General features: G+C 44.8%; 2 protein-coding genes across 2 annotated transcripts; both read right to left on the bottom strand.

The window, feature by feature from the left end:
• Positions 1-2617: 2617 nt before the first annotated feature.
• dhx58 (DEXH (Asp-Glu-X-His) box polypeptide 58) lies at positions 2618-8368 on the bottom strand. The gene is made up of 12 exons (XM_064988410.1): positions 8228-8368; positions 7846-8058; positions 7429-7633; positions 6889-7079; positions 6629-6742; positions 6405-6537; positions 6061-6246; positions 5685-5935; positions 5260-5571; positions 4821-5011; positions 4585-4675; positions 2618-3545 (listed from the first exon to the last, which is right to left on the bottom strand). Exons 2-12 carry the CDS (start codon positions 8020-8022, stop codon positions 3360-3362), a joined length of 2037 nt encoding a protein of 678 aa, XP_064844482.1. The 5' UTR covers positions 8023-8058; positions 8228-8368; the 3' UTR covers positions 2618-3359.
• Positions 8369-8879: 511 nt separating this feature from the next.
• On the bottom strand, positions 8880-18698 carry LOC135555721 (histone acetyltransferase KAT2A-like). The gene is made up of 18 exons (XM_064988408.1): positions 17811-18698; positions 17380-17506; positions 15661-15806; positions 15454-15543; positions 15171-15352; positions 14779-14970; positions 14518-14624; positions 14249-14359; positions 13914-14050; positions 13525-13733; positions 13284-13410; positions 13001-13111; positions 12771-12914; positions 12497-12611; positions 12366-12402; positions 12172-12235; positions 11433-11517; positions 8880-11213 (listed from the first exon to the last, which is right to left on the bottom strand). Exons 1-18 carry the CDS (start codon positions 18033-18035, stop codon positions 11020-11022), a joined length of 2403 nt encoding a protein of 800 aa, XP_064844480.1. The 5' UTR covers positions 18036-18698; the 3' UTR covers positions 8880-11019.
• Positions 18699-18773: the final 75 nt, after the last annotated feature.

Genomic DNA, 18773 nt, shown 5'->3' with positions numbered 1-18773 from the left:
CCCCACGCTAAACTAAATATCTCTCCCCACACTAAATTAAATATCTCTCCCCACACTAAACTAAATATCTCTCCAAATACTAAACTAAATATACTGCTCAAAAAATAAAGGGAACACTTAAACAACATAATGTAACTCCAAGTCAATCACACTTCTGTGAAATCAAACTGTCCACTTAGGAAGCAACACTGATTGACAATACATTTCACATGCTGTTTTGCAAATGGAATAGACAACAGGTGGAAATTATAGGCAATTAGCAAGACACCCCAATAAAGGAGTGGTTCTGCAGGTGGCAACCACAGACCACTTCTCAGTTCCTATGCTTCCTGGCTGATATTTTGGTCACTTTTGAATGCTGGCGGTACTTTCACTCTAGTGGTAGCATGAGACGGAGTCTACAACCCACACAAGTGGCACAAGGTAGTGCAGCTCATCCAGGATGGCACATCAATGCGAGCTGTGGCAAGAAGGTTTGCTGTGTCTGTCAGCATAGTGTTCAGAGCATGGAGGCGCTACCAGGAGACAGGCCAGTACATCAGGAGACGTGGAGGAGGGCAACAACCCAGCAGTAGGACCGCTACCTCTGCCTTTGGGCAAGGAGGAGCAGGAGGAGCACTGCCAGAGCCCTGCAAAATGACCTCCAGCAGGCCATAAATGTGCATGTGTCTGCTCAAACGGTCAGAAACAGACTCCATGGGGGTGGTATGAGGGCCCGACGTCCACAGGGGTTGTGCTTAAACCCCAACACCGTGCAGGAAGTTTGGAATTTGCCAGAGAACACCAAGATTGGCAAATTCGCCATTGGTGCCCTGTGCTCTTCACAGATGAAGGCAGGTTCACACTGTGACAGACGTGACAGAGTCTGGAGACGCCGTGGAGAACGTTCTGCTGCCTGCAACATTTTCCAGCATGACCGGTTTGGCGGTGGGTCAGTCATGGTGTGGGGTGGCATTTCTTTGGGGGGCCACACAGCCCTCCATGTGCTCGCCAGAGGAAGCCTGACTGCCATTCGGTACCGAGATGAGATCCTCAGACCCTTTGTGAGACCATATGCTGGTGCGGTTGGCCCTGGGTTCCTCCAAATGCAAGACAATGCTAGATCTCATGTGACTGGAGTGTGTCAGCAGTTCCTGCAAGAGGAAGGCATTGATGCTATGGACTGGCCCGACCGTTCCCCAGACCAGAAATCCAATTGAGCACATCTGGGACATCATGTCTCGCTCCATCCACCAATGCCACATTGCACCACAGACTGTTGAGAAGTTGGCGGATGCTTTAGTCCAGGTCTGGGAGCAGATCCCTCAGGAGACCATCCGCCACCTCATCAGGAGCATGCCCAGGCGTTGTAGGGAGGTCATACAGGCACGTGGAGGCCACACACACAACTGAGCCTCATTTTGACTTGTTTTAAGGACATTACATCAAAGTTGGATCAGCCTGTAGTGTGGTTTTCCACTTTAATTTTGAGTGTCACTCCAAATCCAGACCTCCATGGGTTGATAAATTTGATTTCCATTGATAATTTTTGTGTGATTTGTTTTCAGCACATTCAACTATGTAAAGAAAAAAGTATTTAATAATAATATTTCATTCATTCAGATCGAGGATGTGTTATTTTAGTGTTCCCTTTATTTTTTTGAGCAGTGTATATCTCAAACTAAACTAAATATATCCCCCCACACTAAACTAAATATATCCCCCCACACTAAACTAAATATCTCTCCCCACACTAAATATATCCCCACACTAAATATCTCTCCCCTCACTAAACTAAATATTTCTCCCCAAACCAAACTAAATATATCTCCCCACACTAAACTAAATATCTCTCCCCACACCAAACTAAATATCTCTCCCCACACTAAACTAAATATTTCTCCCCACACTAAACTAAATATATCCCCCCACACTAAACTAAATATCTCTCCCCACAATAAACTAAATATATCTCCCCACACTAAACTAAATATCTTTCCCAATACTAAACTAAATATATCTCCCCTCACTAAACTAAATATCTTTCCCAATACTAAACTAAATACTAAACTAAATATCTCTCCCCACACTAAACAAAATATATCCCCCACACTAAACAAAATATATCCCCCACACTAAACTAAATATCTCTCCCAATACTAAACTAAATATCTCTCCCCACATTAAACTAAATATCTCTCTCCACACTAAACTAAATATCTCTCCCCACACTAAACAAAAAATCCCCCCACACTAAACTAAATATCCCCCCACACTAAACTAAATATCCCCCCACACTAAACTAAATATATCCCCCCACACTAAACTAAATATATCCCCCCACACTAAACTAAATATCTCTCCCCACACTAAACTAAATATCTCTCCCCATACTAAACTAAACATCTCTCCCCACACTAAACTAAAGGGCAGGGATTAGGGAAGGAGGGAATCTAAAACCATGAGCTCCCTCTACTGCAGGTATGGAAGTAGACATTGGAAGGCTAAGACTGCCATCTTGTGGAAGAATGTATGAAGACAGCAATGAAGATGAGATCTATATACTTCTATTATCTAGTAGTTATCTATTACTCTTATTTTTCATTTATAACATTCAATATAGACATGTTCAGACAAATAATGACAAATAATTTATCAAGAAAAAATAATTACAGTAGATCATTTCATTCATTTTAGGCAAGAAAGTGTACACCCTTGTGAACACACAATAAAATAATATACCTGTGGAATATATTGAAATATCAATTTGAAAACATTTCATTCATGATCAAGTAGCATCAAGTATCAAAGAGTATCAGGCGAAAGGTATACGTTTCAGGTTCTAAAACAAAGACAGTACAGATTCATGACAAAATATGGACCATGCTGATATGACTTTGCTAAAAATAGAAAAACAGATCATTTGAGTTCATCTTAGAACAGGGGTGCTAAGTTCACATGTTTCTGCGTGCTTGGCTGCGATGGAGCAGAAGAAACACAGGATACAGAGAGGGAGGGAAAGAGAGGGAGAGAGGACCTTGGGCATAAACAAAGCTGACGAGCTAATTCTAACCCTGACCATTGGGTAACATGCTTTAGCACGCTGCTGCGTCACACTGCCTATAGCAGTGTGGAGGCCTGGCCAGACCTGATTTAACAGGGCCAACCATACCCAAGGCACTGCATCTCTCCCCCTGTCATAGGACTATGACACACTTCAGGATCATGCATAAGTAACACAGAAGCAGTCTAGACTAAGCAACACAGACTGACAGACAGAGAGAGAAAGGAAGAGAAGATTAGTGGAAAGGTGAACACAGTACGAGGTGGAAACACCATGAAAACCCCAGTTACAGTCCTTCCTCCAGTGTAATAGCGTATCAATCCAACATGTTAGGGAATTTGTTATGACAGTACGTGCTGAAGTTAAACTCCTCCACCGTAAACTCAACGTTCTTCCACTTCTTGGCTAATTTTCTTCCCTCTGGAGTCTCCATGGCAAAGTTCTCGATGGCCAGAATGGGCAGCAGGGCAATCTCCTTATATACCATTTCCATTCCCCATTGCTGTTCAGATATAAATGTATAAACAAATAAACTGATGTAGATTTCCATATTTAAGCATATTAAAGGACAATAGAATAATCCTAGTACCATAAGATAAACGGAATGGCTGCTGATCCAACTTTTCCTGGACCTTTCTTCCCGGGGACTAAAGGTTTCCGAAGTTCCTGCGCATGTGCAGGATTGTGTACTTACGTACAGTCTCTGTTCTAATCGTATAGAACAGGCTACTCTGGTGAATGCTGCTCGTTTAATAAAGGGAGATCAAAGCTGAATCAATGTTTGCCAGATCACATTATGATAGTATTGTTCATAACAGAACTGAATATACACTGAGTGTACAAAACATTAAGAACACCTTCATAATATTGTGTTGCACCCCCTTTTGCCCTGAGAACAGCCTCAATTTGTTGGGGCATAAACTTTACAAGGTGTCGAAAGGGTTCCACAGGGATGCTGGCCCATGTTGACTCCAATGTGTCCCACAGTTATGTGAAGTTGGCTGGATGTCCTTTGTCCTTTGGGTGGTGGACCATTCTTGATACACACAGGAAACTGTTGAGCGTGAAAAACCCAGCAGCATTGCAGTTCTTTACACACACACCAGTGCGCCTGGCACCTAGTACCATACCTCCTTCAAAGGCACTTACATCTTTTGTCTTGCCCATTCACCTTTGAATGGCACACACTCAAGGCTTAAAAATCATTATTTAACCTGTCTCCTCCCTTTCATCGACACTGATTGAAGTGGATTTAATGAGTGACATCAATAAGGGATTGTAACTTTCACCTGAATTCACCCGGTCAGTCGATGTGACGGAAAGAGCTGGTGTTCATAATGTTTTGTACACTTAGTGTAATAGCATAGCATAACGTTACTGTAAGACAAAAAACACCACCTCAGGTTTTAGGATGATTGTGTAAATGGCTGCATTTTTCACTCATGTGGGCCACAACTCAACAGCGTGCGCCACTAGGCAAAATATATGCCTACGGATCCTCGGCCTAAAATAAAAAGTTATAGATTAAAAGTCAACCTCACCCTGCCACAGGCAGCACAGCTGATCACACGGCCTGGCTCCCAGTCCTCGAAAGTCTTCAGCGCGGGCTGCCCACCGGTCTTATAGTACCTCCTGAAAACAAACACACATGCACAGGTTACCTCCTCACACACACTGATGTAAAACCACTTCAAATATGTCTTCTTTTTGCCTTACAATGTGGACCAATAAGTCTCGTGACAGTATCAGGACAGACATTAGGAGAAGCACAACTTACTCAAAGTCAGGATTGATGTTGACATGGTGTGCGTTTTCAATGACTTTAATGTCATTGCCTAAGGCCACGGGCAGAAAACAGCCTCGACACGAGAGCTGAACTGTAGCAGCATTGAAACGACTCCTCTTCTTGATCTTCAACTGCTCTGCCAACTGTCTGGTCAACAACGCTTCTGTCTGGAGATCAGTGATCTAATAGGGGAGGCAGAGAGAGAAGAAATCTAGTGAAAACAAGATTAGATCATGAGGAACGGGCGTGCTCAACTCAAAAGTTTATAGTAACAAAAATCATTTGGGTGCCGGGTTCAAGCGGCATATACTGGAAAAAAAGGAAAGTGAGTGAGTGTAGGTCTGTCCTTTTTTCCCAAAGAGATTAGAGACATGCAGGGGTAGAACATAGAGAAAGATACCAGCCTCACCACCATGAGGAATTGCCTTACCTTCATTTGGAAATCTCTGGGCGCCATCCTCTGCACTTCGCCGATGGCCTTGCCAGTCAAGTCCTCCAGACATTCATTGAGGAGTTCCCGACGCACCTCCCGCCCCCCCGCCTGGGCCACCACAGAGTAAACGCTGTCACTCGCCCGAGCCCGGCCACTGGCCTGCTGTTGTGCAATCTCATTGGTCAGCAGCCCATAGCGCACCACCAGGTTGCATTCTGGGATGTCCAGGCCCTCCTCGGCTACGCTGGTGGAGATCAGGAGGTTGAGGGAGCCCAGGCGGAAGTTGCGGATTGTGTCCTTCTGCTCATTCTACAAGCGCAACCACAGAAACACACAAACAGAGGTCAGTTGTTGGCATAACACAGGTCTTGGCACTTTCCAACCCATCTTTCTATACCTCCACAAGTTTCATGTCAAGTTACCTGGGTCATGTAATTGATGCCATTGCCAGCGCCAGTCAGAATGGCTGCTTTGATACCTGCACGCTGCAGTGCTGGGTTGTTGGACACCCAGTCATACAAGCAGCAGATGCTTTTACGGGTCTTGGAGAACAGGATCCCTCTGGAGTGCCCACCCTGGTCAAACTGCTCCAGCAGGGTGTTCTGAAGCTTCCCCATTTTAGGGTTTTCAAACCGGGCATCGCCTGACAGTTTCCTCAGCTCCGCCTCGTTTTCTGTTGAGGAACAGAACACTGACTTTCAATGTTCAGAAGTTGATCTTCCTATATATACCCTTAATCTTCCAGAGAATCACACGCATACAGTTTGGGAGAAAGTCAGAGAGATTGTAGGTTCTCACCCTGGTAGAGTCCAAGCAGGAAGAAGTCGGTTCCATCCATGGCGGTGGAGCTCTTGGTACTATAGTAGGACTCAAGGACCCTAAAGGCATCCACCATGCGCACAGTGTCGTTGATGAGCAGGGCGTCGTTGTACTGACGCAGGTGGAGAGCACACTGGGCCAGCAGTCTGTTCCTGTCTGTCACACCTACACCAGGAAACACACATCCAAAATAGGTTTTAATACAGTATTCAAATCTCTGGTATTGACTGAGGAAGTTTCCTTGTGTGATTTGCTGCATGAAAATACTACCTATGCTTAGGTTCTATAACATGGTATTAATTCATACTAAGAGGATGATTTACCCTTCTTCTCCAGAATCACCACGTCTGCCTCGTACTCCTGAGTGCCAAACTCCCTGACAGGAAAGTCCGGCCCTAAGGCCATGAAGTCATGGATAAACTGCATCATGAACTTCAGATGATCCCCAAATGGGTCCTGAGACAAAACAACAGGAGTTTGTTGAATTCAAACCAATTCAGCTCTCAAGTTCAAAGGCTCAATGTTTACAGAACAGAATTTAACTCACCTGAGGTCTTCTGTCAACGATGTCAAACCTTTTCCTGGGTCTGGGGACCTTTTTCTTCAACTCAGGGGCGTACACTTTAGACGACACAATCACCGAGTCCAGGTTGGCACAAATCTGAAGGCCATAAATAATGAAATGAGCAAAATGTAAAGAGTAAATGTAAAGGGTTAGATGAGGGACATTATTCATTTTTTTACTCAGGAAGAAAGTTGGGGCTGAATAAATAGCATGTAAAGACCATCGGAGAGAGAGAAACTGACCTGCAGCACATGCTCCACAGCTCCTTTGATGCTCTTGGCTCCCCCTGTCCCAGGAGAGGCAGTGAGACCCAGAATCTGCGGCAGCCGCCTCTCCCCCTTCAGCTTCTGTGCCACGTAGCGCGTCATGATCTTATTGTAGACACCCTCCTTATGAGTGTGGTGGCACTCGTCAATGATCAGCAGAGTGAACTCTATGGTTGGGAGAAAGGAACGCAATGGTATTGTGAACTTAATGGAATCTAATGGTTTTACTGTATACTAGTTCAACATACGGTTTAAACCTAAGATATGGACCAGTCTTTTAAGTGTGTTAGCTTAGGTTCCAGCGCTTTACTGTGTCAGGTGTAGATAGTCTTTATCATGACGTGTCTGTCAATTGGGATTGATACCAAGGGCTACTGGTGCACAGTGGAACAAAGCCTGGGAGTCATCTTACAACAGCCTAACTTCTAAATAATCAGTAACAAGTTGTGTGTACTACACACACCTCACAGCAATACCGTGATTCAATATGTGGAAGGCAGCAGAGTAGCCACTCACGTGAGAGCTCGACATGTTTTCCCTCCTCCTGGTTGGTCAGGGCATTCTCCAGTATCTGTGCTGTACAGATGACCAGGTCAGAGTTCTTGACCTCGCAGCCAAAGAAGTCCTTCTGGTCACAGTCCCCACTGATAGACACCAGGCTATAGTCTCGACCCAGATAGGGATTGAACTCTTTGGTGTAGTGTTGGTCGACCAAATGAACCTGGAAAACATAACGTCAACAACAGTTAGCCATGGTTTCCCCGGGAATAGTGGAACCTTTATTTTCTGATTTTGTATGGAATTTAACAACAGACCTATACTAAAATGTCAGTCTACCTAGATACAATTACACAGATGGGTCAGTTACCTGGCCAATTACTCTGAAACATCTGCTAAATAGGCCCAACGCTCTTGTAACCCCTCCCTACCAACCTTGTTGACCAGCACAGCCACCTTAGCTCTGGGGTTATTCTCCAGATGTTTTTTGGCCACATACACAGCAGCCCGTGTCTTTCCTCCTCCGGTGGGCAGCCAGATGATGATGTTCTCCCCCCGGAGAGCCCTCTGAACCACCTCCTCCTGGTACTCATACAGCCCAAAGTCTGCCATCCTACTGGTCTGTTGGTCCACACACAGCTTCTTATCCTTAGAAATAAAAACGCTCATTAGACTAAAGGCAGTGCACCACAAGGCTTTTTTAAAACTAAAATGCAATATACACTGCAAATGTCCCTACAGTACAACAACTTACTACTACTACCATTTGTGGCAGTCAGCTATAGATGAAGTCAAGCCACATTCAAACTCAGCTCACCAAGTGTTTCTGAAGCAGCTCTATGTTTTGGATCAGCAGCAGACAATGTCCACGGTCCGTTGTGACCAGGTTCTGAGTACAGAGGGATCTTCACTGATATAGATCCACCCAGTTGACACCCAAACAGAAAAACGAAACCAAAAGCACTTCCTTCTCTTGTGAAGAAGGGGTCCTATTATTCAAGGGAGTTCTTGAGGGCCAACAGAGTATGTCTAAGTAAAGTGACACAAGGATGTGAATTCTAGTTAGAGTAGAAGAGTTGTAGGGATATTAATACACGTAAGGAGCTGTATCAGTTACAAAATCTACCAAACTGCAGATGTGTTAATCTAGTGGTATTGTACTGAGAGGGACTGTTATGTCTAATTATCTGCAGTCCAGGAGAAAGCTGTTGCAGATTTCTTTTAGCCTGACAAAGCTCCCAGAGCCCTTAATGGGCCCCATTCTTACCAGTTGTGACATCAGGAAAACAAAACTGCAAGACACCATGAGAAACACCAGTACAGCATGTCTGAATGGCATTTAAACAGCCTGAATAAACCTTATGGTCACACCTACTAAACAACACTGCATGGTTACTGGAACATAACAAAAACACAGTGTATACTGTAACTAGTTGCCATCTTATAAGTTAATAATAAGCACAGAAATATTTGACTATAAAAACTTTATTTTAATGAACAGTATTACAGTAAAGAGCTCTTCAAACCATATAACTAAAAAACTGTAGCAGTCCTAATATTTTTACATTTCACTCACACAGTATTTTCAGAATCTTTATGCAGCATACATAGGTAGATTGAGAGATACATAACTGACAACCCTGAATAACGAAACATTGACATCACTTTAGTTGCTCAAAGCTGGTCATGATTCAAGTACAAACACACACACACACAACAGTTCAGTGGAATACTCAACCACCCAGCACAGACAAGTAATTTCCCCCAAAACGTCTTACAAAATAGCAGAGAACCAAAGGCATCTCAAGAGGCAGACAATCAGACACCGACCATGACCAAGAAGTGGGTTTGTGTGAATAGCTGTGGCCATCTCAGTAAAAACACAAAAGAAATTGATGCAGATTATAGTTCTCCATCATGCGATACTGCTTGTGAGTATGGAGTGAACACCAAACCGGACACTTGTTTTTTGTGTGTTTGTCTGCCATTATCATAATAACACAATGCATATCCACCATAGAAGAGACAGAACCAGCAGGGAGGGTAAGTGCTGTGCAACACCTACATACTGTATTGACAGGGCTCTATGGCCTTTCAGCGAAATACTGACAAATCGAACGGTCATGTTTACCACTGTGGTTGGATCCTGTGCTTCCCATCAGAAACAGGTTATTTTTAGGACAAACAGAAACCTAAACAAAAGGGTGGCCAGTAACCCTCAGAGTAGTCTCCCTAGGCAGACAGGTTGGCTCCCACATTAACAACGCTCCTGCTGTTGCCCTTGGTCTGGGATTCCAGACTACCCTCAGATCAGACAACACCACTAAAACAACAATGACACACTACTACGCCATCTCTGATGTTTCCCCAAGAAAAACAACCATGTTTGAGATCAGTGACATGGCCATACTGGCCCAGAAGTGAATGGGAAAAGAACAGTATTGACAACTACACAAACATTAGGCCTAAGTATCTTCAAATGTAGCGGTAGGGTTTTCATTATACTGTTCAGGTGAAATAATAAATAAATAAAAAGTTCAACATACAGTAGTTGTGGGGACATTATTCGAGGGCAACCATAAAGATGAAACGTATAGGAAAGTTGCAAGTTTTTCTACTGACCAATCACATGATGCCAAATCCAACATAATGCAATGTCAGACAGGGATATCTATGGTCACGCTTCAGGCTGACGACATTTCAGTTGTTGCATTGTATCAACCAATGGTTAGCGTGTCCTGTCACACGATGTGGTTAAATTATTGCTAAATACCTATCCGGGGCTTGTGAGGTGTGGCGACATTATCTGTGACTGCGACCGGACTTTGACAATGCGAGTCGGAACAGGTCTCGTCTCCTAACTCAAGGGCACATTGTATTTCTACCCTCAAAGTCTACTGGCCTCTTTTCAAGTGTACGTCAGTACAGGAAGGCAACAACGGTGTAGGTCCCCCCCCCCCCCTACTCACGTTTCCATGTCAGTACCAAAAATACAACTCCCATCTGGAGGAGCTGTGAATGTCTAAGAGGGCATTATTTTATCCGACTGAGAAACAATTTCGTGAAAATGCCATCCTATAATTTGAACGTTACCTATGTGGAAAGTTTGACATGATCTGCTGTGGGACCAGTCGTTTTGGTACAGGAATACGTTACAGCTCCTTCTATGAATCACTTGGAGCACGAATGAAACCAGAATGAGACAGCAACACACAGAGAGATTCTATACTACAGAGGGTAGTGAGACAGGGATAGAGGGAGACAAACCAACAGTGAGAGAGAGGGAGGGATTGATGGAGAGTCATTTCGACACATTAACAAACTTAACTCGCCCATAGAGCCGTTCCAATTACCTCCAAATGTTGTTGTTGTTACACCCCACAGTTCCCTTCACCCACCAGTAATATAAATAGAACATGCATAAACACGCACTGCCATTAATGAAGGCTTCCTAAAAGAAAAGACGAGGGAAAAGGGGTTGGAATACGGCTAGCAATGACCCCCTGACTATGTCATCACAAGACAGTGTGTGTGAGTGAGTGTCCACGAGCGCTCCTTCCTGCTGCTCCGCAGTGGGGCCTATGTGCATGGTGACCTTTGACCCTAGCTTCACTTCTCGATCAAACCCCCTTCCTTCAGCTTAAAGTAGAAGAACTTCTCCAGTGTGTTGGCACACTTGCAGTACTCGCTGTCCGGGGGGTTGTATTCACGGCAGTTGGTAATGACGCGCTGCAGGTCTGCTATGAACAGCTTCTTGGTCACATAGTATCTGTTCTTCAGCCTCTCCGTCATGGTCTTCAGATCTACAGGAAGGGGGGAGAGAGGAGAGGGGGGACACGTAGGTTATATTTGAAATGTTCCTTCAGCGGGTTTACTGACATATCCAGGCGGACTTTGAGTTGGTGAAACATGGAATGCTTTTTTTCTATTTTAATTTTCAAAATGAGTTCAAATAGGTAGATAATTGTCATGGCTGGGACATATAAACAAGCCAGGGAATAATGAGCGGATGATATACTCACCAATGGGGAAGCGTATGATCTCGTAGTAGTCTGGAGCCTCAGTCTTTTTCACAGGTTCCATGAAGGGCCAGGCATCAGGGTGAGTCTGGGATAGGAACACAACCACACCTTGTTATGACTTTCAGTCTGAATCCCAAATGGTCCCCTACTGAGTATACTACGTTCGATCGGGGATGCTTTTTTGTTTGTTTTTTACCCCCTTTTACTCCCCAATTTCGTGGTATTCAATTGGTAGTTTACAGTCTTGTCCCATCGCTGCAACTCCCATACGGACGAAGGTCGAGAGCCGTGCGTCCTCCGAAACTCGACCCCGCCAAGCCTTATTGCTTTTTGACACACTGCCCACTTAACCCGGAAGCCAGCCGCACCAATGTGTCGGAGGAAACACCGTACACCTGGCGACCGTGTCAGCGTGCACTTCGCCCGGCCCGCCACACGACTTGCTAGAGCGCGAAGGGACAAGTACATCCCAGGCCAGCCAAACCCTCCCCTAATCCGGACGATGCTGGGCCAATTGTGCGCCGCCTCATGGGTCTCCCGGTTCGTGGCTTGCCGCGACACAGCTTGGAATCGAACCAGGATCTGTAGTAACACAGCTCGCACGGTGATGCAATGCCTTAGACCGCTGCACCACTCGGGAGGCCTTTGATCAGGGATTATATAGGGAATAGGTTGCCATTTGGGATGCAGACTCCTAAGGTTGAACACTGGGTTGTATCGGTGCGTGTCAGTGTTTTACCTTGACCTGGGCCAGGAGATTCTTCAGCATGTTGTACAACACGTCAGGGTCTTTCAACTCTTTCCTACAAGACAGGATAGGTAATAATATATCAATTCAATGACATGCGTGTGATTGGAAAGGCTGCCAGTGGTTTTATGACAATACTGCACATCATTTTTTACATTTCCTGATAGACCAAACATTCAGCTTACACTTTCTCCTTTGCACTGGGCTTCCAGCCTGTCTCCCCTAGGGAGAGAGAATAATTAAAACATGACATCGGACAAGGCATTAATAGTCTATACCCTGAACAGGGTATTTAGAAGGACCCACAGCCACTTACTGATGCCAGGGATGCTCTCCACGGGGATCTGCCGTACCCCCTCTTTGAAGCAGGTGAGTCCTGGGTATACCTTCCTGATCTGGCTCTGCTTCCTCTCAATCAGCTTCTTAATGATCTGACCAGTCATGGTTGACAAAAAACACACCAACATGGACATTAACACTGTCCTTTCATCAACAGATGGAGAAAGGTCCAGAGATGCATAACCGTCCACTGACATTCACCTCAACCTATATGCCCCACAATGTGAGGACTTCCTACAGAGTCCTCTCACCTCTTTCTGCCTCTTGATGATATGAGAGAGCTCTGTGTAGGGGATCCTGGGATTTAGCTCACACTCCATGAGGGTAGCCCCCTCGTAGTCCTTGATGTAACCAAGGTAACGACTCTTAGTCACTTTGATGTCTTTGGAAAAACCCTGCAATGGCAAAGAGAGACAGAGGAGAGAGGTCAAAGGAGAGGTGAGGAAGAGAGGGAGGTACATGTTATCATCCTATACCATACCTGCTTCTTGAAGTAGCCAATGGCGTACTCATCAGCGTAGGTGAGGAAGTACAGGATGCTGTGCTTGATGTGGTACTCCTTTAGGTGGTTCATCAGATGAGTACCGTAGCCCTGAAACCCCAATGGCAGACAATCAGGGGGAAATGTTGGGCTCTTAGTCCAACATACATTCAAACTCTGACAGATATCGTTAAGTACAATAACAAGCCATTAAGTCTAACTTACCCAGATAATTGATTTCAGTATTTTTGCTGTTGTATGTAAAGGAGAGGTGCGTCCATACCTTGACTTGCTCGTTGGATGTAACTGCACAGAAGACGATCTCAGTGAAGCCCTGGGTGGGGAACATCCTGAAACATATCCCCCCGATGACACGACCATCTTTGATTAGGGCCAGCGTCTTGTGCTTCCTGGACAGAGAACGGTCCAAGGGAGTGGAGAGAAAGGGTCACAAAAAGTTAATTTCAAGAGGCTTCACTGAAGATGGGGTACAGGTGAGAGAAACCGTTCAAGTGTCTACGTACGGGTCAAACACTAGGCGTGTGATGTACTCTTTGGGCATGCGAGGCAGCTGGTGGGAGAAGACGTTCTGCAAGCCCACCAGCCACATCAGAATCTTCTTGTTGGACTTCTGGGAAAGAGAGTTCCCTATGACATGGAACTCTATGATGCCCCGCCTCTCCTCTAACCGGGCTGTCTCATCACGAGCAGCATTGGCAGACAGCAGACTCGTCTAGCAGAGAATGACAGTGATTATCAACGCAGGTAATTATTATATTCATTCTAACAAACATCCAGTTTCCATATTTAGATGTCAAGACTAGATAAAACATATCTGCAGTCAACATAAATATCCATGTTGCACTGGCGGATGGACATTAAATGATGCGTCTCAGTATTGGGAAGCTCTCACCTCTGGGCCCAACATGGCAGCCGGGTCAGTGATGGTCATCATCACCTCGTTGACCAACTCCATCGGGATGTCTCCCATCACTCTGATCCTCTTAGCATCCTCCAAGGTCAGAACTTCTGGAAGCTTCCTCTTCTCTCCTGAGGGGAGACAGTACAACACATGACTATAACCACCATTAATTTAGATGCCGTTTGTGTGTCTGAGGCTATCCTACAGAGGCATGGGAAATAAAAGCTCCCACATAGACAGATAAGACATAAAAACAAACGTCAGCTATTACCTCGCACCCAGTACAATGCAAAAGTTATCTTGGCGGGGCTGCCAGAGTTACTGACCTGTTATGGGCTCGGCCACGCCAGCGTCCAGCCCCAGACTGCCTAGCGAAGAGCCACTGTTCATGCCCTTAGAGAAGGAGGGCGAGCCCGACAATGCAGCAGGGCTGATCACTGCCAGGATCAGAAACACACAGGACAAGGACCGAAACCAGACAGAATTATTGAAAATTGAGAGCAGGAAATCATACATTACATGTTGTACAACCTATAAGTGCCTTTGTGGATCTTATGAGAACCACTTATTTAGTTGTAACATAAGTGCCCCTCACCTAACTGGTGACCCAGCTGCCCCCCCTCTGAGGCAGGCATGGTGAAGTCAGCCTCCCAGATGGGAGAGTTTTCCCCATAGATCTCCTCCTCTAGCATAGACAGAAACCTGGGACACAAACCCTTTGTTACAAGCCACAGATACACAGCGTCCATCTCACTCACTCCAGAATCTTGGTTTGATTGTAACTCGAGGGAGAAACACAATAAGAATCAACTTTGATCCCGAGAGGATTACTACGGATTGGTTGCACACCACGTACTTAGGAAAGTGTGTGAGGATGAGTGTGCGTTTCTCTGGGAGGAGCTTGTCCTTCTCCACTCGGAACTTCTCCAGGAGCTGGCGGCGCGTCACGGTGAAGATTGACTTGAGCAGACTGCGGCCAAACACCTGGGTGGTCTCATAGCGCGGCAGGCTGTCGTTACTCTGGGGGACATGGCAGTAGCATAACCACCTGGGAAACAAGACACAGATTAGATTACAGTAGTTGTGAGTCACTATTGATGGGAACAAAATGAGCAGACTACAGTGAGACCTCCACATGAACAGAAAATAAACAAGATGCAATACAACAATAACAAAAAAGCAAGATGCAATACGCTGCAATTTAAACAAATAAAAAATTCACAACACATGGCTCACACACACACATACCTGGTGTAGTCCACTTTGTAGGCTGTGCCATCATCCTTCTGGGACCGCTGGCGGAACTGTGTTGGAGTCTCCAGCTTCCAGTAGTTGAGACACAGGAGGAACATCTTGGAGAGCTCAAACATCGTCTGCCTCTCTCTGGGTGCCAGGTGGCTGAATTTGTACTGAACGAAGTTCAACACTCCCTGAGGAACAAAATATAACAAACGTGTACAAAAAGTACTTTACCGTTGGGGAAGAAGGAAAGAACAGCTTGAGAAACAGGTAGGAAGGAGACTGTTACTACCTGCTCAATGTTGGGCTTCTGAAAGGGGGGACTCCCCAATGATCCCTCCACTATCGGCTGACTCATCTGCAAGATGCATTTTCTCAGCAGCTGGGGGGATAGAGGCCAACGGAGAGAGAGGGTCAATATGTGCTAAGCCAGATAAGTAGAGGTTATGGCCATCTACACTTGTCTGTCTTTTTAGAATGGATTTAAGTGATTTCCTACCTTGAAGAGGTAGAAGTAAACCTGCTTGGTGTCCGTGTCCTCCTCCTTGTGCACAGACATAAAGAGGTTCTCCACATCCACCACCATGCCCAGCAGCCTGTTGATCTCCTCCTCTGACACGTTCTCCAGGTGGGACACATGGGCCGCTGCACAGGAGGGGTTCAATAACAGATCAGCCTCTTAAAGCGTCAATCAGCAGTTGAAACAATGAGAAAGGATCCCCCCGCCACTGTTCCGGGAAAAAGTTGAGGAATGTGGCTGGAGAAATGTAACTACTCTCAAATTCATAGACAGAGCTACGGATGCAAGGACTGACCATCCATGATATTGAAATGATAGTTTTACCAATGTTTTTAGGCTATAGTGTTCCTTTACATTTCCATTGTTTCAACTCATACAAGTACTTGGGAGTATAGCTAGACAGTACACTGTCCTTCTCTCAGCACATATCAATGCTGCAGGATGAAGTTCTAGACTTGGTTTCCTCTATCGTAATCGCTCCTCTTTCACTACAGATGCCAAACTAACCCTTCGGTGTACCATCCTAACCAAGCAAAATTACGGAGATGTCATTTATAGATCGGCAGGTAAGGGTGCTCTCGAGCGGCTAGATGTTCTTTCGGCCATCAGATTTGCCACCAATGCTCCTTATAGGACACATCCCTGCACTCTATACTCCTCTGTAAACTGGTCATCTCTGTATACCCGTCGCAAGACCCACTGGTTGATGGTTATTTATAAAACCCTCTTAGGGCTCACTCCCCCCATCTGAGATATTTACTGCAGCCATCATCCTTCACATACAACACCCGTTCTGACAGTCACATTCTGTTAAAGGTCCCCAAAGCGCACACACATCCCTGGATCGCTCGTCTTTTCAGTTAACTGCAGCTAGCGACTGGAACGAGCTGCAACAAACACTCAAAACTAGACAGTTTTAGCTCAATCTCTTCATTCAAAGACTCAATCATGGACACTCTTACTGACAGTTGTAGCTGCTTTGCGTGATGTATTGTTGTCTCTACCTTCTTGCACTTTGTGCTGGTCTGTGCCCAATAATGTTAGTAACCTGTTTGTGCTTCTACCATGTTGTGCTGCTGCCATGTTGTTGTCATTTGTGTTGTTACCATGCTGTGTTGTCATATGTTGCTGCCATGCTATGTTGTTGTTTTAGTTCTCACATTATGTAGTGTTGTGTTGTCTCTCTTGTTGTAATGTGTATTTTGTCCTATATTTTTATTTAATTTATTTTTAATCCCGTCTCTGCAGGCCTTTTGGCTTTTGGTAGGCCATCATTGTAAATAAGAATGTATTCTTAACTGACTTGCCTAGTTAAATAAAGGTTAAATAAATAAGCATAAAATACAAACAAGCGTATATTTTGGGTTCTGATGGGGTACGAGAACTAAGCTCATTAAGCATTTATAAGTTATATTCTTCAAGAATCAATAGGTACATATCATCAATTTATAAGTACACAAATGGTGTCGCAACTGCTGATTGATTGCCCCTTTAAAGAGGGTATAGCTAAGTATGTTTACTGCTCACTCAATAAAGAGATGAGACAAACCTACATTGTGGAATTTATATTATCATAATTGCTATTATGGAATAGCATACATATTCTATATCTATGATGTGTATTGATGACATTAGGTTCAGTGTGATCATGAAGCATGTCTATCCTTCAAACTAGTGTTGAGTCATAAGGCAGCCTACCTAGGGCATGCCCGCAGCTGCGGCAGGACTCGCTAAGGCTGGCCGCTTGTTGCTGTAAATCCATACTTCGGGTGGCAGTCGGAGGTTGTGGGTTCTTCCAGCCATTGCACTTGCATGTGTCACTAGCCTAAAGATAAGAGGAAAGTAAATCAGAAGCCCCACACTAGCATCATAAAGCAGATTCATGCTAGTTGGCTGTCTAGCTAGCAAAGTTGGTTAACCTTGCTGTTGCTAACTATATTCTTGACAGTAACGTTTGCTACGCCATATACATTTATGAAGGCTATTATTGCATATTAGAAACCCATTGCAAATGACAATGGTGTATTTGAGACTGTTATACAAGTAGGGGAAATGGATAGTTAACTAGTCATTGTTTTGAAGTTGGCTAGCTAGCCTAGCCATATAGCTAACGTTAGCTAGCTAGCTACCTTGCAAGCGGAGAAGACGCCGAGTTTCTCGAGCTTTTTCGCCCGTGGAAAAGCTCTGACTTGGGCTTTTTTCTGACTCGCCCGCTGTTGTTGGCTAAGACCTGGTCTGACTGGGTCACTGTTCCCCGATCCGGATCCCACCGCAGCAGCGTTAGACCCAGCAGTCCCACCAGACTGAGCTTGATGTAGCCGGGGTTGCAAGGCCTGTGCCGCCGGGTCCGACATATCAAAACGCACGCTTCACTGCTGCTTGTTCCACTCAATGGTGCGAATACACATCATTGGTTCCACTCAACCCCTTCTTGGGTCGAACACCTCTCCCCTCGCCCTGGATTTGAAGAAAGGCAGTATGGGTACTGTAGTCTGTGGCCCCTGCAGTCTGCCTAAAGTATTGAAAGTAGCCGGAGTAGTCAAAGTTTGCAATAAAAATATACAAATGCATTAACATAAAAAAATACGGCATTACACTGTTGAATTAGCTACACTATTTATTGACCACCATTGAGTATAAATCCAACTTCAACGATCCAGTAGAGGTCAGTAGAGCACACTAACTTTAACTTCAATGAGGACTGTTGTGAGAGGTTCTTGTGTAACATGTAAGATAAATAATCCAAGTAAAGTAATGTGTACTTATCCCTTTTGAAATTAAAGGTTTCAGCTTTGGGGCAACAGCTGTTTACAATTAGTATGGGAAAGTAGAATCCTCCCCAGCTATTACTGGGGGGGTGATTGTGGAGCAATTCAGTCAGACCAGTGTTAGACTCACTGTGTTCAGCTGGCTTCCTAGACTGATGAGGATCTATTGAGGAGATCTTAAACAAGATCAAGAATTAGAGAACAATGGCTGGAATGACTGGAAACTACTATACGCTCAACATGTTGGTAGAGATACAAACAGCTGTTAGGTGAAATCTAACCGTGAAAAATCTTTTACTCTAATACCCATTGTCATACAACAAA

This window comes from Oncorhynchus masou, chromosome 15 (genome assembly GCF_036934945.1).
Source record: "Oncorhynchus masou masou isolate Uvic2021 chromosome 15, UVic_Omas_1.1, whole genome shotgun sequence".
NCBI lineage: Eukaryota > Metazoa > Chordata > Actinopteri > Salmoniformes > Salmonidae > Oncorhynchus > Oncorhynchus masou.
Note: the sequence above shows the minus strand (reverse complement) of the source record. Positions and strands in the feature narration are given on the sequence as shown.

Excerpts from the sequence above, each read along its gene's own strand:
- LOC135555721 (XM_064988408.1), bottom strand. The coding sequence starts at position 18,035 with ATGTCGGACCCGGCGGCACAGGCCTTGCAACCCCGGCTACATCAAGCT. Across the intron at positions 15,544-15,660 it reads TTTACTTCTACCTCTTCAAG|CTGCTGAGAAAATGCATCTT; the intron begins GTAGGAAATCAC and ends CTATCCCCCCAG. Across the intron at positions 12,236-12,365 it reads CCCAGTGCAAAGGAGAAAGT|GAAAGAGTTGAAAGACCCTG; the intron begins GTAAGCTGAATG and ends CCTGTCTTGTAG.
- dhx58 (XM_064988410.1), bottom strand. The coding sequence starts at position 8,022 with ATGGCAGACTTTGGGCTGTATGAGTACCAGGAGGAGGTGGTTCAGAGG. Across the intron at positions 5,936-6,060 it reads CCTGCTTGGACTCTACCAGG|AAAACGAGGCGGAGCTGAGG; the intron begins GTGAGAACCTAC and ends GTTCCTCAACAG. Across the intron at positions 5,572-5,684 it reads GCATCAATTACATGACCCAG|AATGAGCAGAAGGACACAAT; the intron begins GTAACTTGACAT and ends TTGCGCTTGTAG.